The sequence below is a fragment of the Podarcis tiliguerta genome (assembly GCF_965153285.1).
Source record: "Podarcis tiliguerta genome assembly, chromosome: 1".
NCBI classification, from domain to species: domain Eukaryota; kingdom Metazoa; phylum Chordata; class Lepidosauria; order Squamata; family Lacertidae; genus Podarcis; species Podarcis tiliguerta.
The window spans coordinates 93,498,546-93,521,270 of record NC_139534.1 but is presented as its reverse complement, the minus strand read 5'-3'; the positions used below and the strand labels follow the sequence as shown (position 1 = coordinate 93,521,270).

Sequence of the window (22,725 nt, the reverse complement as noted above, 5' to 3'; positions counted from 1 at the left end):
TTCTTCAGAGTCTAGGGCAACTGCTGTGATTAGCACTAACAGTACATTTTAAAATAGAAACAATATGATGTCACACCCACACACCCAGGAGTAGTTTGACCTGCCAGGATAGCAATTGCTCCATGGATGTGTCATTTAGCAGGAAATAATATTAACTGTGTAATGAACCCAGGGTTTGTGCCCATACACTGCGTCATGCACAGGGACTTAGTTCTGCTTCTCTTGTCTCCTGCTAAACAGGGAACACAGGCCTGGTTCACATGACATGGTCAACCAAATGGTGGCTAATGGAGACCATACAATCGCCTAGGCTTCCAGAGATGGGCTTGCAGGTGCTCTGCCCCAATTCTTCTTGCTCCCATACTGAGCTTAGCTGAAGTTTGGCTTCGCATGTTATCCTAAGCAGGACTCCCAGTTAAGTTCTCTCCTCTAACCAGGAGCCTAACGGAGTATAAATAAGAAGGCAGGCAGGTAGACTTGGAGGAATCTGAGGTTGGTGGGGCAGCACCACATTTTCCCTAATGGATCAGCCTCCACTGGTTCTTGCTGTTCCCTAGTTTCAATTTGCCTGTTCCTAATCATTCCCACTTAACCGTTCCCTCTTGCTACTTCTTTCTCAGGTCCCGGTGTCTCCTTTTCATAGAATTATAGGACTGTAGAGTTGCAAGGGACCCTGAGGATTATCTAGTCTGACTCTTTGCAATGCAGGAATTTCAACTAAAGCATCCATGACAGATGGAAATTCAACCTCCAAGGAAGGAGGGCCCTATCCTTTTAATTCACTGGGAAAGGGTGTGTGTGTGTTTCTAACTCCTCTGCGCTCTGTATAGAGCCTAATGCACTGACAACACTAAATAAAGACAGCAAACTTTAAAAGCCTCAGTTCTGAAATCACATGTTCTTCTATCACAACACAAAACAATGTGAAGAGCCACAAAGGTACATCACTTATACAACAGGCAGATATGTTTTGATGGATCAAGACAGAAGCCAGTGAAACTCAATTTTGAAAAGGCATATTAACTACGCAAATAGACAACCTAGAGACTATCCCACCAATGTGACAGCAATATATGCAGTTCATCATCCATAATGTATTACCAGAGCAGAAAAACTCAGAGGGAAGTGAAACATAAAATGATGGGAAATAATAAAATGTAAACTTCCCCAATTTTGAGATGTTTCATCTAACAAATTTCCGGATTATTTCAGCAAAAATGCAATTTCGGAGAGCAGGCAACCACAGCACACATTTCCAAATACTTCAGAAACACATATACTTACTTGCATACTTTAACCGTGCTATGCTAATTTTTTTCCAGGTTCAGTATTTCCTATTTTGCCATATTGGCTTGCCAGCAGTGCCAAACCCAATTCAGCTATTGCTTTGTTACCTTTTTTTAAAAAAGCACTCTGAGACCACTCTGAGTCACTATATGGCCATTCAGACATAACAACATCACCAATGGCAAACAAAAATATTCAAACCGAGTTGGCCTTCAATGATATCACCATGAAATCAGATCCAGTTGTCTGCATTATTGCAACCGCACTGTTTGCAAGAAGCAAAAAGTCAATGAGGGGGAAATGGCACAAAAGCAGCAACTGGCCTGGGCTGCTACATAAGTTGAAAGGTATCAGGGAAGGGAGCAGTGAACGGCTATGGATGGCCACAGAGTGAGGGAACGTAATGAAAATGAAATCAGGGCATGACATGTGGCTGCAGTGTAAACGTTTTCACCTCCTTTTGCATGCACTGACACACACAAAACACACACAAGTGAATATGCCACAGGGAGTAAAAAGGTTAATGAAATACATCCTCCTTTTCCAGCTCACTGCTGATTTCATACTTGATCTTATTTATGCCAACTAAATTCCTACAGATTTAATTCCATATTGTTTCGGAATACATTTTTCTTTTCTTCTTGCAGCAAGGGAAACTGAGAGTGAAGAAGAAAGCATGGATATTCTATTAGCTGGAAAAGATGCTTGGGGAAACCAGATCTCATGAATGGCAAAGCAAAGTAGCTCCATTCCAGAACAGTTTTAAATTCAGAGTTTTAAGAAAATAACTACATGAAGTGCTACACTTTTCAATTCAAGACCTGCTTGCTTGCAAGGACAAAGACAACAATTTTATCAAAAAGAGGGCTGTGTGGAGTTTTTTCAGTAGAAGAGGCTTCATCTCTTTAAGACTGAAACTGCATGTAAAATGTAGTGGTGTGTATTTTATCCCCCCAATTTTTTTTTCCTTCCTAAAACCAAAAGCAAAGGTTGCCAAGACCACTCAAAACTTCACCCGCAGTTGCTTTTCACTTCACAGAGGAAAAGATACAGGCACGCTTGGGCTTAAAAAAAAAAGTTGGGAAAAGAGATACACATGAGTTTCAGTCTTAGAAGTCATACATTTGGGGATTATATGCTGTGAGGAAAGGAATGTTTCCATGTCCTGAAATTTGAGAGTACAATGTTTCTGCGTAGTCCATTGAAGTGCGAGGTGACGAATTGTCTGAAATAATGCAGTTTACAGGATCCATGTGTATGCAAGTCCTCCAAAAAGAACACAACAAAAACCTCTGGGAATGATGCAGACCCAAAGAAAAGAGACCATAAAGGAGAAGAGCGAAGCAAATGGATGAACTCTTCACTCCCATGCCTGACTCCAGTCCATCTCATTATCCAAAGATGATATCCACTGCCTTTTATGTTCAGTCATCTTAGTAGATTCTTACATATGACTAGATTTAAATCTGCAACTTCAAAGCCACTGAAATTTAAGAAGTACAGTGGAAAGTGTGGTCTACTATCACCAAGCACTGGTCCTTCCCTCCTCTTGCTGCTTTAAAAGAAACTGCACCAGTCCCCGGACTGGAGGCAAAGGTCGACATTTCACTGTTCTACAGCCATCGCCAGTTCTTCTTCTGTCTCTTGCTTCTCTATACGAGCCTCGAGCGGAATCAAATACTGCACTTCCTCGGTGCTGACGGCCACTTTCTCAGGCTGTAGCCAACGCTTCAAGTGTTCCAGAGTGCTGAGAGAAAGCAGAAAGGGCAGGGAACAGTAAAGAAAGAAGGCAAAAGGTCAAGACCAGCCCCCCCTCCCCATCCCCACTAATCATTTCAACTATTTTCTACCTAAATGTAATGGAAGGAACTTTTGACTGTCAGATTAGAGAGGCCCAAATTCAAATCCTACTCAGCCCTCAAGTTGGGTGACCCTGGGCCATTCACTCTCTCAGTCCAAGCTACCCCACATCTTAGAAAAGGTTTGGGTTTGGGCTAAACTCCAACGGTTTAGGGAATTCTGTGACAAGCAGTTATTGAGGAGCACCTATCAGTTCAGCACAGGTCCTCTCCAGAGAGGGCAGACTGCAGATAGGCGAGTCCCTTGTTCCCCTATGAAGAAACACACAGAAAACTAGCACAGAGAGAAATGGCTCAGCTAGAACAGTTTTCCGGTGGACTAGTTTTCTACATGAAATGAGTTTTCGACCTAGAGCAGAAACAGAAGAATACACAGATAATAGGAATTGGGGGAAAGTCTCCTCTAGGGTCAGACTAAGAGGGCAATCCAAACCCAGACCAGGTAGTAACAGGTCGTGGTAAGAGTGGAAGAGACACCACTAGATCTGCAGCCCCGTCACTCAAATCAGTTGGGGCAGAAGGCAGTGCGGGAGGCAGGCAAATTGCTGCACCAGGCCATTGGCCAACAAGGGATGGCAACGGGGCTGGCTCAGGATCCAGTGGATCTTGGTTCAGATCATCCCCTCATTTGGGGGCTTTTGGGGCTACTGCAGGCAGTAAATGCACCACACCTGCACATTTGGTGAGTGGAATGGAGTTCCACGCCAGCAGAGTGATGCTGGTATCACTTTATGGGGGAGGTCTAGGGGGGTGCTGAGCAGAGGGATGACTCTGCCTAATCCAGCCCTGCTTCCCCACAGCACAAAGGGGTTTTTCCAGTCTGTGCATGATGCAGTCTGCACATGATCAGAAAAACACCCTAGTGTGTTTTGACCTGAGCCCTGGCACTGAAAACAGAGCTGAGGGCAAACCATGGCTTGAATTAAGAACAGCCCTTACTCCATAAGTGGTGGGCACTTCGATAAGGTGCACACTTCAAAAGCCACTGCATGAATAAAAGCCTCATTGAATTACCTCTCGTCCGATTCAGTTCCCTCCGTGTAAAATTCAGACTCAGACTTCTCCTGCAGAAACCTGTCCCAGCATTCTTTCTTCGCCTGAGAAAGAGTATGCAGCATGTCTTTGGAGGTCACCTCCTGTGACAAACCCTTTATCCTCATCAATCTTCTCTCTAGAGGCGGGGAGGGGAAATCACACAAGTGTGGCCAAGGTATAGTCAGGAATTTTCAATCCAAACCATTTCATGGGTTTTCATATGAATTGTAAACCACCATTTAAGGCGGGGTGACTAACCTGTGGCTGTCCGTTGCTGCTGGGCCACCAGCTCCCATCATCCCTGACTATTGGCTGCGTTGTGTGGGACTAATGGGAGTTGGAATCCAACAACATCTGGGGTGGATGAGCACAGGTTGAGCTAGGGCTGGGTGATATATCGTCCAAAACTGGTTTGAAGTCCATATCGTGATATCTAGGGTTGCCATATGTCCAGGAAAACCTGGACATGTCCTCTTTTGGGGGCCAACAGGCCCATCTGGGCAGATTTTTACATTTTAAAGGAAATGTCCAGATTTTTTTTTGTTTTTCTGGGCTTCAGCTTGGGCAGCCCAGGCTCAGGCACGAGAGAGTGGCTGCATGCCTCTTTATAAGGCTCAGGCTGTTCTCTTTTTTGCTCTTCAAGATATGGCAACCCTATTAAAAGGTAAAGGTACCCCTGCCCGTACGGGCCAGTCTTGACAGACTCTAGGGTTGTGCGCCCATCTCACTCAAGAGGCCGAGGGCCAGTGCTGTCCGGAGACACTTCCGGGTCACGTGGCCAGCGTGACATTGCTGCTCTGGCAAGCCAGAGCCGCACACGGAAACGCCGTTTACCTTCCCGCTAGTAAGCGGTCCCTATTTATCTACTTGCACCCGGGAGTGCTTTCGAACTGCTAGGTTGGCAGGCGCTGGGACCGAACAACGGGAGCGCACCCCGCCGCGGGGATTCGAACCACCGACCTTTCGATCGGCAAGCCCTAGGCGCTGAGGCTTTTACCCACAGTGCCACCCGCGTCCCATGGCAACCCTATTATTGGTTTCATAATTTTTAACCTGGCAATATATATCGCAAATCATGGTGTGTGTGCGTGCGCATGTGCTATGCAAAAAGCACAATGAGGGAAGAAGCCAGCCATTGCCTCTACATACTTCCATCTTTATTTCAGACATCGTGATATATTGGTATATGCGATGTTTAGCTGGTGACATGGCACAATGTTGAAAACCAGGTATTGCCCAGCCCTAGGTTGGGCACCTCTGATTGAAAGTATCCATTTTACCGTAGCGCTATATTAGATATTTCTCTTCCATGTCCTGACTTTTGCTCATTTTAATTTTGTCAGAGAATCGGTAAAAAAGAACTAGCATGCAATGCCTCACTAAACTACTTTTCCCTCCACTGCCCACTCATGTTCTCATTCCCAAACCCATAATAAAAATGGAAATCAGAAATGGTTCTGCATTAAATCTGTATCTACACTAAAATAAACAATGGAAGTACATTTCATTCTAGGTTAAGGATCACTGCTCACCCATCTGCCTAGAAATATTTGAAAGGAGAGACCCAATTGAAATTATTGTGTGCAGAGCACACAAGCAAGAAGTTTAATGGAAGTCTTCAAGTTCTTGTTCTGGAAATTTAGCTGCAGCAAATTCTTTTCTTCTCCCAGCAGAACACTAGATGGATTATATTCCTCGCTCGCTGCACAAAAGTTATTGGAAAGAACAATCTAATATACTCTTCAGAGATTTATGCAGGAATAAATTAGACAAAATTGGGCAAAGGTTTTCTCTCATACATTGCCTACTTCTGTAGTGACAATTATCTTGTCATTCCAGTGCTCTTAAAAATAAATTGTAGAACCTTTCTGAAGTCCCGAGAAGATCAAAAAATGTACAGGAGAGACTGAGATCAATGATTTACACAAAAAGTAGCAATGGTCACAGATTTTCAGGCCATGTCCACCTATTGTGGAACAGATCCATTGTCTTTAAGAGGCATAGGCAAACTCGGCCCTCCAAAGGTTTTGTATGAATTGTACAAATGTTGTACAGTTCCCACCAACCCTGACCACTGGTCCTGTTAGCTAGGGATCATGGGAGTTGTAGTCCCAAAACAGCTGGAGGGCTGAGTTTGCCTATGCCTGGGTCTTTAACATATAATTTTGGACTGAATGGATTTTTAGTCCAAAAGCCTTGATTTTCAGCTGATCAAAACACTAATACTTGCTGTTTGAGATTAAATGCATACAGATGAACAATTCCCACCCCCCACCCCCGCCATGTTACAGTAATAATAATTACAATTAATAATTACTACCCTCAAAGGTTAGGTATTGACTGCAACAAATTCTCCAACTCAGCAGCTCCCAATATACTGACCTAAAGATGCCAAATAGGCATCTGAATCCTTCAGTGGTGCCCAGGGCTTCATGCTTTCTTGGAAAGTGGTGTTCATGACTTCGTTCTGACTTTCCACAGGAACGTGAGCATCCGTGAACGAATCTGCAAATGCATTGCTTGACTCATCATTCTTGTCCGGATGTGGCAGGGATGAACAGATTTCAGCCCAGAGGTCCTGGCTGGAAATCGTGACTATGGAGTCAATACTTTCAATCATTATCATGATGGAGAAATCCTGGGGGGGAAATATGAAGTTTATGAACTGCGTAATACAATGTATACATCTATATATTTCCTCCCTCTTCTATCCTATAAAGATGAGAAGCCACGGGATTTTCAGTTCTCATTTAAAACAAAACTAACAAAAACAAAAACCAGAAGTCAAACTGCTCAAAGACTACTGAGTGCTTGTAAAAATCCAGGCACCTAAACACTTTGGCCTAACCAGTGGCACCCTCTACAGAGGTCAGCTTCATCTCACTAGCTCCTAGAATGCCCAGCTAGTGCCTAATTTTTTGCAGATTTTACGCATTCCTGTTTCCATGCAAAGGATTAGGCTGTACAGAGGGGATTTTTTAAATTTATTTATTTTTGGTACAGTTAAGGCATCATGCTTATGTTTTAAATCTCACGCTTAAAGATACAGCTTGAAGTACTTTTCTGAATTTGCAATCCCATACCCACTTACTTGGGAGTTAGGCTCAAGAAAGTCAATGATACATAGCTATGGGTAGACATGTGTAGGATTGCACCATAAGTGAACTTGCCTTGGTTTAGTAAAATTACTGATGCTATGCCGCAATGTCCTGCACAGAGGTTGTCCCTGTTCACCTTCCCTTTTAAAATCTCTAAAACTTTTAAAAATCTAAAACAAGACCTGTGTCCCAGGTAATAGCCTCTTCAGGTCCAATCTTCATCAGTTCCAAATATACCATGTCTAGGGGAAATGTTACGCATTTGGAGGGTGGATCTGAGCAGACATAGCGGATGTGTCACAGACCGAAACAAAATAAACTGTGGGGTGGTTTAAAATATATATTAATGAACTGCTGTGGTTGCTTAAATTGTTGAGATATAATGAATATTCTAATGCACTGCAGGGGCTTGGCTAGATTGGGGTCCCTTCCAACTCAACAGTTCTATGATTCTAATTCTCTCAGTTAAGGCTGTAAGTTAAGTGATTGGGAAATAACTTAGAATCTTTCACCTGAATCTCAAAAGCACCAGAACAGTCTTGCACACAGTGTTGGAAATGTCTTAAGAGGCATATAAATGGTTTAAATAAATAAAAGCGTTTAGAGACTTGGGGTGGGTTTGGGTAGCAGTTGAGAAGCATCAGTTTGTAGGGGAGGGAAGGGTGTTGAAAGGAATAAACAAGTAAAACAAGTAAAACAAGTAAAAAACAAGATTAAAGCTGGGGTATAGGAAAAAAATGGGGTTATGCTAAAGAACACTTAATGTAACAGCCTAGGTGGTTGTCAAGCCACGATATTAAACCAACTTCATATGATGAAGGAACAAAGGAAGGAATGGAAGAGCTGAGTGGAAGGGCTTAAGGCTTGTTCATATATTGGTTAACAAGCCAAGATAAAAGGTAAAGGTACCCCTGCCCGTACGGGCCAGTCTTGCCAGACTCTAGGGTTGTGCACTCATCTCACTCTAAAGGCCGGGAGCCAGCGCTGTCCGAAGACACTTCCGGGTCACGTGGCCAGCGTGACAAGCTGCATCTGGTGAGCCAGCACAGTACACGGAACGCCGTTTACCTTCCCGCTGGTAAGCGGTCCCTATTTATCTACTTGCACCCGAGGGTGCTTTCGAACTGCTACGTTGGCAGGCCTAGATACAAGCCAAGATACAATCATTCAAACTCTCCGAAAATTTAGACAGAGGAATAATTTGGACAGAGAAAAGTACATGTATTTCACCATGTATTTTTATGCGTTTGAATCCCACGGTTCATGTTGCTATGATAAATTTTAATAGTGATTTGTATTTTAATATTGTGTAGTAGGGGTTGTGAAGAAAACCAGCTTGCTAACCTTTATTGTCTTATAGATACCTACCAACAAGATGACAGGAAGCTGTTTGTTCTTTAATGTAGGAAGTTACAGCAATAGTGATGGTGGCGAATGCACAGGATTGGGGTGGGGGTGTCCGTGAAGTGTCCTACCTCAGCAAGGTGGGAAGTCACTGAGAAAATTGCCAGTGTCTGTTTCACCATACAGAAACATAAAACTGGCACGGGCATGTAAAAAATATCCAGGACAATTCTATCATTAGAGCCCATGACTGCTAGAAAAAGGACTACAACAAGGGAGCATAAAAACTCTGACCGTTCTAAATTAACAACATGGTTTAAATGTCTGGCCAACCAACCAACCACAAGGTTCAGGGCCAGTTCACATAAGCATGTATAGGAAATAGGGGGTATTCCATAGGCAGGCCATCAGATTTGGCAAACCAATCCATCCTACGTACCAATAGAGAAATCACTCTCCAAGTATGAATATTTAGGTAGGCAAAAGAAGGAAGGTATCAGCAGGCTTGGAGGAAACTTCAAGGTGTGCAGCCATACAAAAAATATTTAGGGGAAAAAATCTAAAGGGTGGGAATAACAGAAGAGGCTTTATTCAGCATTGTTATGTACTGAGTTGAATGGGATCCAAAATGCAGCAGTCTGATTGGTCCACAGGAGCCACCCAATCCAGCTCCAGGTGGAAGTGAATCCGCAACCTGATTGGCCTACAGGAGAATCCTGGAAATAGCCTATCACGCGGGGCCCATTGTGTAAATAATGTATATAAAGCAGACATTCTGGGGGAACTTCAATTCCTCCTCAACACAATGAGCTGAATAAAGAGCATGAAATCCACTCTCGACCCAGAGTATATTTTAAGCACAGACCTCAGCAAGTGTAATTGCTACATTCTGGGCAGAGTTAGCAGAAGTGATAAGTCTACACATATGCAGAAGGGGCAATCTAGGTATGTGCAAAGCAGAAATGTCTTTAAGTCGCTGCTTGTACTTCTTGCAACAAGGAACCCAAATAAAGCCCAACAAAGACTGATCATGCTCAGTAGGCACACTTAATACCATAGGAGTGAGAAGGACAACTAGAAAACTAGCAGAATGGATTATCCTGAAAGGGGGGTGGGGTGGCAAGCACCCTGATCAGTATTCCATACACTGCTGCAGTGTTAAGAGTTTTGCTCTTGTATCGCAGCGTGTACCGGGAAACCAGAATTAAACGCAGAACAGGAAATCTGCTACCGGTATTTCTAAAGGACGATTGAGCCTGTCTACGTGTGGTGTATCCTTCGTGTGTGTGAATGTTTTCATGACCCGCGTTTCGCACGTACATCTTACAGCTACCGTCAAAACAGTCAACTGTTAAGCGACCGGCTCTTTCCAATGGTGTGAAGCAGCAGGTTGGGAGTAAGGCCTCGGGGGTCGGGGGGGGGGGTCGGAGAAAAGCTACAGCAGCCACCTCCCCTGGTCGCTGTGACCAGGCCAGGCTTCTGCCACTGGATTTCGGGCACACGACCCTCCAAGTCCACAGACCTGGGATCCCGCTGCGCACGAGATAAAAGCAATAGGACACCAGGGACAATACGGCAAGGGGATAAAATCGCATTTCCCCCACCACCAAGAAAAAGTGGGCGCTTTTGCAATCATAAACTGGACACACCTCCTGACTCTGAATTGATTCTAGAATGAACTGATTTTAGAACGTACAGTATTTCAATTAAATGGTTATGATTTTATGTAAACGGTGTTACTTTTTACTGTTGTTAGCCGCTCTGAGCCAGGCTTAGGCTGGGGAGGGCGGGATAAAAATAAAATTTTATTATTAATTATTATGTGTGTTTGTGGCGGCGATGACATTCGGAGCAATCCTGAGAGTAGCTCTTGGCATTAAGGTCAGGAGAGCAAACGCGCCTGGCCGGAGAGGCCTCTCATGGTGGCTTTTCCAGGTGCTCCCCTGCCTCCCCCGGGGCCTATGGGCTCCCATGCACCCGCATTCCCCCCCCCCCGCCGGCGTCCCCTCCTGCGCCCCTCCTGTTCGCCTACCTGGAGCGGCTGAGGCTGCTCTGCCCCCTCCGTCGCTTTCAGAGTCCACAAAGGGCAGAAGTCTCGGGAGCCAGGAAGGGCGGGGCGGGGAGCAAGGAACCGACTGTTGTCCCAAACTGGCCAATCAGTGAACAGAGCACAGCTTTCCCGCTCCCATAGGCTGCGGAGGGATACCAATCACCACCAAAGCTTGGCAGGTAGCAAAGGAGAAGGCTGAATGGTTCGCAAACAAGACTTCCGGCTCCCCTTGACAAACTTAGGCGGTGCGGGGTAAGAACGGTGGCGAAATCAAGAAGAAATAACCCCTGGAGGCAGGGCGCGGCGGGCGTGATTATTTCAGAGCAGAGGAACCAGAAAGTCCTGTCAGCTTTATCGCTACGTCATTGGCAATTTTGCACGGACATGTGCCCCACCCCTCAGGCCCCTGAGCATGGAAGTGCCTAAGCAGAACCGGAAGTGAGGATATCTTCATTTTATACGATCTCTTTAGGAACCGTCGCGCGCGACATCTTAAAGCCGGGCGGAAGTTACTGATCGGCGGCTTCTCTCTCCCGGTTACGCAACAGCGTAAACAACAGCAGGCCTCAATTCCCCCAGTTACTCTCAAATGCCGTAATAAGCAGCTGCTGAAAGAGGAGGAGCTAGGAGGGCGAGAATGCGAGTGCGGAGGACTTAGTGCGGCTGCGCAGGTGAGTCCGCCTTTTTGTGGGAGGGGTGGGATCCTGGGGACGGGGTCCTGGGTCTTGGTCCTCTCTGGGAAGCGGGAGGGCTGCTCGAGACTGAGCTGCCTTTGGGGGGACAGCAGTCTGCTCTCTCTTCTCCTGGCGCTTGGGAGGGAAGCGTCAGAGGGGATTCTCAGAAAACCCTCAGAAGAGGAGTCGGAGCCCAGCCCAGCCCACCTCCTCTTACCACCAAGGAGCCTTGCATATAGGCTCTTCCCTTCCCCCACCTTCCCCATCATAAGACACCAAGAGGGGAGGGGGTTGACTCTTGAGTTGAAGTGCCTCTTTCTATGCTCATCTTTTAGTGGGGCGGACCTTTCCTTTTATTACGATTTATCAAATTCGTATACTGCCCTTCATCCAATGCCTTGTTTTTGCTTTGAGACACATGTTTTGAGGAACAAATATGTATGCTTGTCGATGGTAACAACACTGGTACCATTAAAGGCTAGCCCATTTATTATGGCATCGGGTTTTGTGGGCAGTAGTCCATTTCCCTCATATACATGAAGTGTTGTCCTAAGTTACAGGTAGATATTTATGTGGGTGGAAATTGCAATCTGTGGTCAGAAGGAAATGCAAAAAACAAAAAACGCCAAGTGACATAATTGTTATTTATGTTATTTGTGTGACCACTCACAAGTAAGTTAGCAACCCATACAAATGGGTTGGTAATGCACGTAATATTTTATACATGTAGTATTTTAAAAATCCATTTTCCCATTCGTTCTACAAGTTGGTGTACTAGAAGTCAGTGATATAGCTTTGCAGACAATTACAGTCACAGCCCAGTCTCTACAAAAAAGAATAGATGAGCACTATTGCAAATTATTTCACTTGTTAGCCCTCCCTGCCCACACCTACAGCCTTGGCCGTGTGAGGTGGCTGCCTTGGACAACACATCTTGAGTCCCATTAATAGGCAGCAAAGTGTCTGTGGTTCTATTTTATAATTTTATTTTATAATGTTACAATTATTATTGTAGTCTTGCTGCCAGGAAGGAGGTGTTTGTAGGGTTTTCTGCCTCATGTGCCAAAATAGCTTTGATTGCCATTGGCTGCAATACACCCTGATTGTAGCGAGGAGGACATGCCGTGCACTGCTATGTGCCGCTTAGCCACAGACAGTAAAATATCTTGGCCAACTCCTTACGTTTATCAATGTCCTTAGTTTGTATTTATTTTTGTCACTGTGATAACAAAATTTATTTATTTATTAATACATTTGCATTCCACCTTTCTTTCCAAGGAGCTCAAGGTGGTGTAGACCCTTCTTTATCTACATACTCAGTGAGTTTCATAACACAGTGGGGATTTTAACCTGACTTTCCCAGAACCTAGTCCAATGCTGTAATATCTCTCTTTTAACTTCTTGGACTGGTGGGTTTTTTGGTTTTTTTTAAACTTATTAGCAGTACTTTTATTGACATCAAACAGTCTGTTAGTATTTGACTTAGACGGCAAATGTGTTCTCCAGATTTCCCTGTATTGCATCTGTGCATCTGTTCTTAATCTTGGCGGCTCCTGCGTGTGGAGGATTTGGTTTCCATGAGGCGTTACATGATCTTGCTCTAAATATAAAAAAACTTTCTCTCTTTGGTTCATTGTGACTGGCTGGTCAGGCTTGGGAATCCCCTGCACATTTTTATGGGATGAGCTGTACGCTGCCTTTTGCTACCTTGCTCATGGGACTCCTGCTGACAAGAACCATGGCCTGGACCTCGACTGGAAAGACACATGCGGAACTGATCAACAATCTTTACAGTAAGTACAATACAGAGCAAACAGAACCAAGGACCAGCAGCAGCCTGACGTTCAGGGCTCACCTCTAAAACAGCTGATGAAATGTTTGGATACTGTCCAAAATCCTCACTTATTTTTAGCATTGTTGACTTGACACCTATTTCATGGAGTGGATGTCAGTGTGAAAACCTGTTTTAAAATTCTACCTGCATATGAGCTTTAAGATTCTGGGCTCGTGTCTGCCTGCTCTGCCTATGTATTCAGCTATACAAGCAGCCACAAATGATGCAATAGAGAAATCCATCCTAAGCATCTAATTTAAGAAAGGTTATTCAGAGCATGCAGAGGCTCAGCTCCCCTACAGCTGAGGCAGGTAGCCATTTCTTCTAATGAGTTTCTTTGGGAATGCAATAATCCATAATTGTCGTCCTCCTCAGGCTGCCTGTCTTAGATGGGAGCTTACTCAGACAGTACAGAAACCAGGAGAGTCAATCTGCCAGTGGCTATGATGGCCATAAAAAAGCAAAACAATTAACTGGGAACCTTTCTGTATTTGTCCATCCAACGGTTGTTTATTTTTTAAAAAAGAAAATGAGTATATTTTGCAAGTTACAGCCCTGCCATTGCACCTGTTTTTCCTTGGGCTCACCCAGGGCACAGCTGCAGTGTTAGGCCAATTGTGTGGATCTTTTCTGTGGAATGGATGATAATGTGTAAATGACATCCTAAGAGAGCACAGCATAATCTGTCGAGTTCTAGAGGTGAAATCTTAAGTTCATTTCCCCAGTCACACTTTCCCAAGCTGTTTTATTGAACGTCAAACCCAGCTTAAAGCACTGTCTCTGAGAACAGATCTCTTTGTGTTTGGTATTTTTCGGTAAAGCCCTCATATGGAACAGGACTGGTCAGGGTTTCTTTTTACACAAAGCTAATGAGAGCAATTGCTTTTTCTCTTACTTTACATGAAGTGTAGCCAGAGACCTGAATGTGAGCCTGTTCCCAAATTGTCTAGATGAGCTGATTTCTATTTTGCGGCTCATGGGAACAGAGGGACCAATTATAATCGGGGCCAAGGACGAGCAGAACCTCCCCTGCATCCAAATCCCAGCTTGCTATTGCTGCTTAGGATGGAAGGTAGGGAGGGTGGTCCATTGGTGCTGCGCCAGTTCCTTGGGCCCCTTGGGGAATTTGTGGGCTTTGGGTCTGAAACCTCTGTTGCCTTACTCCTATAATGCCCTTATTTGCGGGGGGGGGGGGGGGCGTTTCTACTGGCTGCCTCTGGCAGGAGACCCACTGGCAGTAGTGTCCCACCATCTCGGGTGGAGCTTGGGCTTGTTATGTAATGGAGCCACACCGCAAGCAAAGACGTGATGCATCCTAAACTGCCCACCTCTTAACACCAGAGGGTTAGGATTGCAAACCTGTACCAGCTTTTCACAGGCAGTAGCAGGGTGGTCTGCATATGTGGACTTATTTGCATGAACTGGAGCTGAGCAATGTGGTTGGGTTTCAGCATCAAACGTTTATTTGCTGAATTTGGAGTCTAGAGCAATAACCCCCTATCCCTCTCCCTGGTGTGTTGCATGCATGTGTATGGATAGATAGTGGATACAATGAGAGCCTGTGTGGTGTGGTGGTTAGAGTGTTGGACTAGGACCTGGGAGTAAAGGTAAAGGGACCCCTGACCATTAGGTCTAGTCGTGAATGACTCTGGGTTTGCGGCGCTCATCTCACTTTATTGGCTGAGGGAGCTGGCGTACAGCTTCCGGGTCATGTGGCCAGCATGACTAAGCCGCTTCTGGCGAACCAGAGCAGCGCATGGAAACGCCGTTTACCTTCCCGCCGGAGCGGTTCCTATTTATCTACTTGCACTTTGACGTGCTTTTGAACTGCTAGGTTGGCAGGAGCAGGGACCGAACAACGGGAGCTCACCCCCTTGCGGGGATTCGAACTGCCGACCTTCTGATCGGCAAGTCCTAGGCTCTGTGGTTTAACCCACAGCGCCACCTGCATCCCTTGGACCTGGGAGACCAGGGTTCAAATCCCCACTTGGCCATGAAGCTCACTGGGTGACCTTAGGCTAGTCACTGTCTCAGCCTAACCTACCTCACAGTGCTGTTGTGGGGATTAAATGAGGAGAGGGAGACCCATGTATGCCACCTTGAGCTCCTTGGAGAAAAAAGTGGGATAGAAATGCAATAAATAAATAATTTTTTTAAAAAAAATCAGTGTAAATGTATACCTGTCTTTGGACCACAGTGCAGTAAAATTCAGTATCAAACAACATAAAAGTGATACTAAATATAAGTAGTAATAAAAAGTATGCTGCTGTCAGCCTTATTATCCTCTCTCGTGTTTTTCTGTAGAAAATGGTGTGATTAAGTCTCAGCAAGTCCTTAAAGTGTTGTTGGCAACAGACAGATCCCACTATATCAAGTATTTTCCATATATGGACTCTCCTCAGTCAATTGGTAAGAAATGTCAGTTAAAGGAAATACTGCATATTTTAGAGACCGTATTGTCCATAGCATTGTCTTTTGGGAACTCTCCAAATCCTAGAATCTAAAGTTGGGAGGGATCTCAGAATTCATCTAGCCCGCTTCTGCTTAGATATCTCCAGCTCACCACCTCCCAAGGCAGGACTGTTCTACCCTTGGGCCATTAAGAAGCTTTCCTAACCCCTTCCCAGCATCTGCTTCCCTGCCACTTCCACTTGCTGATTCTAGTCCTGTTCTCTGGAGCAAATCCCTGTGAACAAATCTACTCCTTCTACATGACGGCCCTTCAGATATCTGAAGGTGGCTGTCAGGTCTCCACTTAATCTTCTCTAGGCTAAACGTACTCAGCTCTTTCAAGCATTCTTCATAGGGCATAGTTTCCAGATCTCTTAATGATCCTGGTCACCCTGCTCTGGACACCCCCCTAGTTTCTCAATGTCTTCCTTAAAATGTGGCATCCAGAACAGGACTCTACCTCAGATGCAGCCTGGCCAGTCTAGAAAGCAAGTGAAACCATTATTTCTTCTCATCAGGACACTATGGCTACTGTTCAGGCATTGGCTTTTTAGCAGCTGCATCACACTACTAACTCATTCAGCTTGTGCCAAGCCAGGTCTCCTCCACTCTATCCTTGCACCTTCTTTTGTGTGTTTTGCACCTAAATGCAGGACTTTGCCTTTATCTCTGTCAAATTCCATCGTGTTAGTTTCAGCCCAGCGTTCTAGCAGCCCAAGATCATTTGAAGTCTTAATTCTGTAAGACTGAGAGTTGTCCTTTGTTTATGGGCTGCAAAAGTAAGCTCTGAAAACTAGCAAAGTGGACAAAATATTCTACAGATAGTATGTCAAACTGAAAGCTGGAAATCCTTAGGTCTTTGAGTTGTCTAGGAAAACCGAAAGGGCGGATTTGTGGTGAGAAACGTACAAATCGCTAGAAAGTGCTCCAATTGTTGTAGTTATAACATGAAAAGCAAACTTATCCACAGCTTTCTTTCAGGGTACAAGGCAACCATCAGTGCTCCTCACATGGTAAGACATACTTTTACATCCAATAATATACAGTATATGCATTGATAGCATTCAGTGGTTGAGGAAGCACAAAGGCCATGAACCATCGCAGCTGCCTTATGCCGAGTCAATTCATTGGTTCATCTGGCCAATCCTGTGTGCTGGAAATGCGTGTAAACAAGCCCACCGGTTTTGGGGTGGTCCCAAACCCCTCAGAGCTTAGGACAGCTGTTCCTTGCTTCATTCAGGAATACAGGTTGCACTCGCTGCTGGCTGGCTATCAGGTCAGAAATGCCCTGCTCATCATGGGCCAGAAGTAGGTATCTTGGCCTACCGCTTGACATCACCTCCTTTATCCTGTCTCAAGAGACAGCATCTGCCTTCTTCAGTCTCAGGCCCTTCCCCTCCCTTTCCATGACTGCTACTGAGGCTTTGAAGCCACCAGGAGGCGCTGGAAAATTGCAGGCCCTCTCAGTCTCACCCCACCCCTTGCATATCATCGAGGCTCCTTGGGAGCAGGCAGTCTAGTCGTTTCTTCTCCACACCCTGTGTGTGCCTCTATTGCAAACTTTAACATGCCTCGGAGAAATTCCTCAGCTGAAATATCTGTGGGCGTCAACTTAGCAGAAGCAACCTCAAAATCTTTAGTAAGACTGTGTATCTTAACCATCCTGCTTCTTGTTGCCTTTTGGCAAGGGGATTGTGAAAGATGCCGGTGTGGGAAGAGTGAAATATAGTTGCTTTCTCCCACAGCATGCTCATGCGCTTGAGTTACTGAAGGACCAGCTAGTGGAAGGAGCAAAGGCATTAGATGTCGGATCAGGAAGTGGATACCTCACAGCTTGCTTTGCAAGGATGGTAAGCAGAATGGAAATTGAGAGGAAATCCGTTTTTTTCTGTTTGGCTAAAAACGTCTACTTGTAAAGCTTACCTTCTTAAAGAACAGATGATCTTATGCATATGTTTGGTGTTGCTTCTCTGTAGAGCAGGATTTGACTGCTGAAAATGATTGAATTTGGATAAGTTGCAAGGGGTCTGCTAAAGTGAATTTTAGTTTTAACACAATTTTAACAAAAGCAACAAGAAACACCTCTCTACATATAGAATTCTGAAACTATTCCTCCACTGTCCTGCCAAGTAAATTGCCTAGCACTAGGGGGGGGGGGATAGAATGAGGCTGCAGTCCTATACACAGCTACTTGGGAGTATGTCTCATTAATTCAACATGACTTACGGTAGTTCTGAGCAGGCACGCATACAATTGTACTATGAGATTTTCCTCCATTGGAATTGCCCAATTAGTATATTTAATGATCATGTGGAACGCGGGACAGGTAAAATTGTAGGAATAACTGCAAAGGGACCGTTCATTTTCAAGGTAACCAGTCATTGGAACTATCCTTCTGTCATTCTAAAACTGGATGGAGAAATGATTGGATAAAAATTATCAGGCATTGCAAAAAAGGGAACCTCTCTGCTCTCTCAGATAATTTTGTTTGTAGTAGTAACACAGATTTGAAGCACATGTGACATCTCTTGACAGGTGGGTCCCACAGGGAAGGCAGTGGGAATCGAACACATTGAACAGCTGGTTCATGAGTCCATCAAAAACCTCAGAGAAGATGATCCCTCTTTGTTGAGTTCTGGCCGAGTGAAACTTCTAGGTGAGCATCGGTATCCTTTGCAAATTTGATGCTTTTGAATTATGGTGCTGGAGGAGACTCTTGAGAGTCCCATGGACTGCAAGAAGAACAAACCTATCCATTCTTAAGGAAATCAGCCCTGAGTGCTCACTGGAAGGACAGATCGTGAAGCTGAGGCTCCAATTCTTTGGCCACCTCATGAGAAGAGAAGACTCCCTGGAAAAGACCCTGATGTTGGGAAAGATGGAGGGCACAAGGAGAAGAGGACAACAGAGGACGAGATGGTTGGATAGTGTTCTCGAAGCTACCAGCATGAGTTTGATCAAACTGCAGGAGGCAGTGGAAGACAGAAGTGCCTGGCGTGCTCTGTCCATGGGGTCACGAAGAGTCGGACACGACTAAACAACAACAACAAAGCTAGAACCCCTTCACACTTGTGAAAACTTTACTTAGCAGGAACGGTTTCAGCCTAGCAATAACCCTAAGATTTGTTTCATGAAAATAAATGAACAAGCTACTGCAGAGGATTGCACATTTAGAGCTAGTTTTCCGAGCTTGCAGTCTTAAGCACACTTACATGGGAATAAGCACTATTGAGCGCAATTCTTACTTCCAAGTAACCACACACAGGATTGCAATGTAGAAGTATATTTTAGTAATGCAGTCTTCCCAGCCTGAAGCCCTCCAGACTACAACTCCCATTGGTCCCGGTCCCACGACCATTGGTCAGGGATAGCGAGGATTATGGTCTGAAACATCTGGAGAGCAACAGGTTGGGGGAAGCGAGAGTAATGATTTCTGAGCATCTAAAAAGTAATGGTAAAGGACCCCTGGACGGTTAAGTCCAGTCAAAGGCTACTATGGGGTTGCGGTGCAGGAGCCAGTATTTGTCCATAGCTAGCTTTTCCAGGTCATGTGGTCAGCATGACTAAACCACTTCTGGCACAATGGGAAACCGTGACGGGTGCCAGAGTGCATGGAAATGCCATTTACCTTCTTGCCTTAGTGGTACCTATTTATCTACTTGCACTGGTGTGCTAGGTTGGCAGAAGCTGGGACAGAGCAATGGAACCTCACCAACGTCACATGGATTCGAACCACCAACCTTCTGATTGGCAAGCCCAAGAGGCTCAGTGGTTTAGACCACAGCGCCACCCACGTCTCTTTAGCTCTGTTTTCCCAATTCCACCTAACCTTGGTAATATCAAAGAGCACAGTTCTCTTTTTTAGGTCTCTCGCTATGGTTATTATACTTCATTTTGATACCCCCAGTGCCAACATAATCTGCATACAAGTCTTCCTTGCACGCAGATGCCAAGTGAAAGGAAAGGCAAAGGAGAAGTGTATAGGAGAAGCTGCCATCTGAACAAGAACCTTCACTGCACATTCTCTTTCTCTCTCCACAGTTGGGGATGGCAGAAAGGGGTACCCTGAAGAAGCCCCTTACGATGCCATCCACGTTGGAGCAGCTGCACCCACAGTGCCAAAGGAGGTAAGAGAGAAAGTTGCCTGTCTCTTTCCTCTCAGCTCTGGCTTGGAACCTTTTTGAAGCGGTTAATTTACTAAGTCTAGAAGACAGTTGTGAAAAAAGTGTAACAATATGTTTCAGCTGTTATCATAAGGAAAGAGAACTAAAATTGAATAGAACAGAGACAATGTTTTACGTTCTGAAATCTCTGATGGCCTGGAGATTTGACCACGTTTCTATTGACATGAGGTGTAAGAAAAATGGTTCACTCTTGGCATTTCTCAGCAGGCCAAGCATCACACAGAGAGTGTTTAGGTATAAGTGAGTAGCAAATGTGTTGCCATTTTTAATTTTTATTTTGGAAATGGCCGCTTTTCATGGACTACTTCAAGAGCCAGAGAACAGTGTTCAGTTTGTCTTTCTTCCCTTTTGTGTGTACGTGGAAACTGAATTTCTCCATTTTGTTTCTGTTTTGCCTTATTGCTCTTATTGATTCTTACTACTAGTTGCTGAATGAGCTGAAACCTGGAGGACGACTAATTCTGCCCGTAGGGCCAGAGGGTGGAAACCAGGTTTTGATGCAGTATGACAAAACCAAAGACGGGCAGATTGTGGAAAAGCAGCTGATGGGTGTGATATATGTCCCTCTGACAGACAAAGAGAAACAGTGGCCTCGGTAAATTATTAATAAGCTCCTACCCTCTTGTGTTCCAAGGCATTGCTGGATAAAAGCTCACTTTCCCCACAGTTACAGCACTACTAAAAAGAGAATCCCCACAGTTACAACACTACTAAAAAGAGAATCCCTATCACAGGGTGTGTTTTATTAGGCAAAGATACTAATATGCTATGAGCAACTTCGTAGTGAAACCATTTTTTAAAAACTGTGTATTCTCTTAAAACAGAGAGTAAATGTCTTGGGAAACGTACAGGTCCCATGGACCAAATGTGGCCTGGCCTGGGTCCATTTGTCTCATAAGTCCATTTTTTCCAGATCAGAACCATCAGTCAAACCAAAAAGTTTCCCCACCCCAATACAGAGGTAACTTAATGTTCTTTTTAAGGCTATGTAACGCTGGGATTCCAGGCACTTTTGCAAGAAAGCCCAATTGAACAAAGTTAAGCTTATTTTTCAGTAAGATTGTAGTCTTCTCACAGGCATCCGGTTGTGAGAACATGATTCCAGACTAGATGGACCACTGACCTGATCCAGCAGGCTCTTTTTTTGTGGATTTGTTTGTTTGTTTATTGCATTTACCACCCACCTTTTTCTTCAAGGAGCTCAAGGTGGTCTTTAATCTAATCTCCATAGCAACCCTGTGAGGCAGGTTAGACTGAGCGTTTAAAAAATGATATTCAACTGCAGTCAGACATAATGGCTAATTGCGGTTTAATTAAAGCAGGATGTAAACGTCAATGAAGTGGTGAGGACAGGACACTGAACAATGGCAAGCCAAGAGCTGAGTTTTCAAACCAGGTTATTATAGCTAAACTGTTATTGGGCAAGAGAAAGCCAGTTTATCCATTAGTCCTTGTTCACAGGGAAAATATAAGACCAAGTAGTGATTGTACTGTGCCTCGTGATACATGGGATAAGGAAAACTCTATTGCCTCTTGTAAACACAGATGAATAGGTAGAATCTATGTTTAAAAAATCAGTCAGAATGTATATTTAAAAGGCCCACAAACATCAATTTTGAAGGTCAAAACTTTGAAACAGGTCCATAATATTTGGCCCAAGAAGATCCAGCATCTGCTGGGGGCATTTAATACAAATGATGCTATTGGCATGATCCTTCCCTGTGTGGAGGCTTTGCTTGCATGCAGAGACAACACCCACAAATGGCTATTTATTCCCGCTTCTATATGTAAAAAAATGTTTTTATATCTGAAGTTTAGAAAATCTACATTGCCCTTTCCCAATATTCATGTCACTTCCCAACATTAAGGTCTTATTTTTGTAAATGAAGAGTAAAACTCCTGAATCAAATGAATTGCAGAGCCATCATTTTCTTGGTGTGATCAAATCATCATAGATATTTGCATGTTAACCTAATGGCATTTCCCTTTTTATCTGTGATTTCATTAACTGCTTATATTATGGTCTCTACCGCTTAGCTGTATATATTATCTTTGAGAAAACTGAAGGCAAGGAATACCATTTCACTTTGGGCAATATTTTCATCTCTCCAGCTAAGTGCGAACACTTGATTTTTGTGAAAATATATTCATGTATGTTTATATTAATTGTCAATTGTCTCTTTTTCTTTAGGGGTGAACTTTAAAGATCTTAAATCACTTTTAAAGGATCTTTGGAAAACCTGTGAACTGTGTTTGGAAAGAATAGGCATTCTTATGCTGTGCAGATAAATGCATAAGGCTCTGCTCCTTAAATGGACTTCTTTAATACTATTAAAGATAACAACTCTTGTAATGTGAGGGAAGCTAGGATCAGTCCTTCCACCAGGCAAACAGATTCATTCTCTGTTAACTCCAAGAGCTCTTGGAATTGGAAGGCAAAGCAAAGAGTGATAGGCTCAAGATTGATAACTAGCATCAGTCCAGCTGTTTCATAGGATACAAAAAAAAAATCCTGCATGCAGAAGCAAAAGAAAAAGTTGAGGTGGGTGTTTGTGCACAATATGCCTTTTTATTATGCAAGGAAGCAATGCTTATGTGGCTGTCTGCTGTTGGGAGAATAATTTAATTGGTCTTCTACTTCTGAAAAAGGACATAACTGAAAATAGCCCGCAATTGTAACATCTCAATCTAATAAACTAATGAACTTGGATCTTGCTTTTCTTCTTTGTTTTTACTATTACACTTATAATACAATTTGTCCTGCTGGATGAGGACTCTCCTCAAGCATCTGTTTTCATCAGTAGCCACCCATCTGTTTAAAATCTCACATGTAAGTCGGGATACCTGTTTGTTCTTACCATTTGGTATTTGAAGGTGTACTGTCTCTACTCATGGAGGAGGGAATACTG

The 22,725-nt window shown here is 44.2% G+C and overlaps 2 protein-coding genes across 5 annotated transcripts; one reads left to right on the top strand and one right to left on the bottom strand.

The window, feature by feature from the left end:
- Positions 1-878: 878 nt before the first annotated feature.
- Positions 879-10,798, bottom strand: CCDC32 (coiled-coil domain containing 32). Its single transcript, XM_083451415.1, has 4 exons — positions 10,656-10,798; positions 6,564-6,819; positions 4,161-4,317; positions 879-3,034 (listed from the first exon to the last, which is right to left on the bottom strand). Exons 2-4 carry the CDS (start codon positions 6,805-6,807, stop codon positions 2,893-2,895), a joined length of 543 nt encoding a protein of 180 aa, XP_083307541.1. The 5' UTR covers positions 6,808-6,819; positions 10,656-10,798; the 3' UTR covers positions 879-2,892.
- Positions 10,799-11,155: 357 nt separating this feature from the next.
- LOC310682331 (protein-L-isoaspartate(D-aspartate) O-methyltransferase-like) lies at positions 11,156-22,526 on the top strand. 4 transcript variants are annotated; one of them, XM_083450980.1, is made up of 10 exons: positions 11,343-11,785; positions 12,626-12,666; positions 12,999-13,140; positions 15,486-15,590; positions 16,614-16,645; positions 17,378-17,482; positions 18,168-18,288; positions 19,674-19,759; positions 20,242-20,411; positions 22,008-22,526. In XM_083450980.1, the coding sequence occupies exons 3-10, from the start codon at positions 13,029-13,031 to the stop codon at positions 22,018-22,020; spliced, it is 744 nt and encodes a 247-aa protein (XP_083307106.1). In that variant the 5' UTR covers positions 11,343-11,785; positions 12,626-12,666; positions 12,999-13,028; the 3' UTR covers positions 22,021-22,526. The 4 variants fall into 4 exon arrangements, 3 of the variants coding, with proteins under 3 accessions (XP_083307104.1, XP_083307106.1, XP_083307105.1); XM_083450978.1 differs by lacking the exon at positions 12,626-12,666 and having other exon boundaries at positions 11,156-11,344; XR_014513873.1 differs by lacking the exon at positions 12,626-12,666 and having other exon boundaries at positions 11,160-11,344; positions 20,242-21,022; positions 21,102-22,526.
- Positions 22,527-22,725: the final 199 nt, after the last annotated feature.

Coding starts and splice junctions, on each gene's coding strand:
- CCDC32 (XM_083451415.1), bottom strand. CDS start 6,807: ATGATAATGATTGAAAGTATTGACTCCATAGTCACGATTTCCAGCCAG. Junction 4,318..6,563: donor TGCCTATTTGGCATCTTTAG/GTCAGTATATTG, acceptor CCCCGCCTCTAG/AGAGAAGATTGATGAGGATA. Junction 3,035..4,160: donor GGAACTGAATCGGACGAGAG/GTAATTCAATGA, acceptor GCTTTCTCTCAG/CACTCTGGAACACTTGAAGC.
- LOC310682331 (XM_083450979.1), top strand. CDS start 11,741: ATGCCTTGTTTTTGCTTTGAGACACATGTTTTGAGGAACAAATATGTA. Junction 17,483..18,167: donor CAGCTTGCTTTGCAAGGATG/GTAAGCAGAATG, acceptor ATCTCTTGACAG/GTGGGTCCCACAGGGAAGGC. Junction 19,760..20,241: donor CACCCACAGTGCCAAAGGAG/GTAAGAGAGAAA, acceptor TCTTACTACTAG/TTGCTGAATGAGCTGAAACC.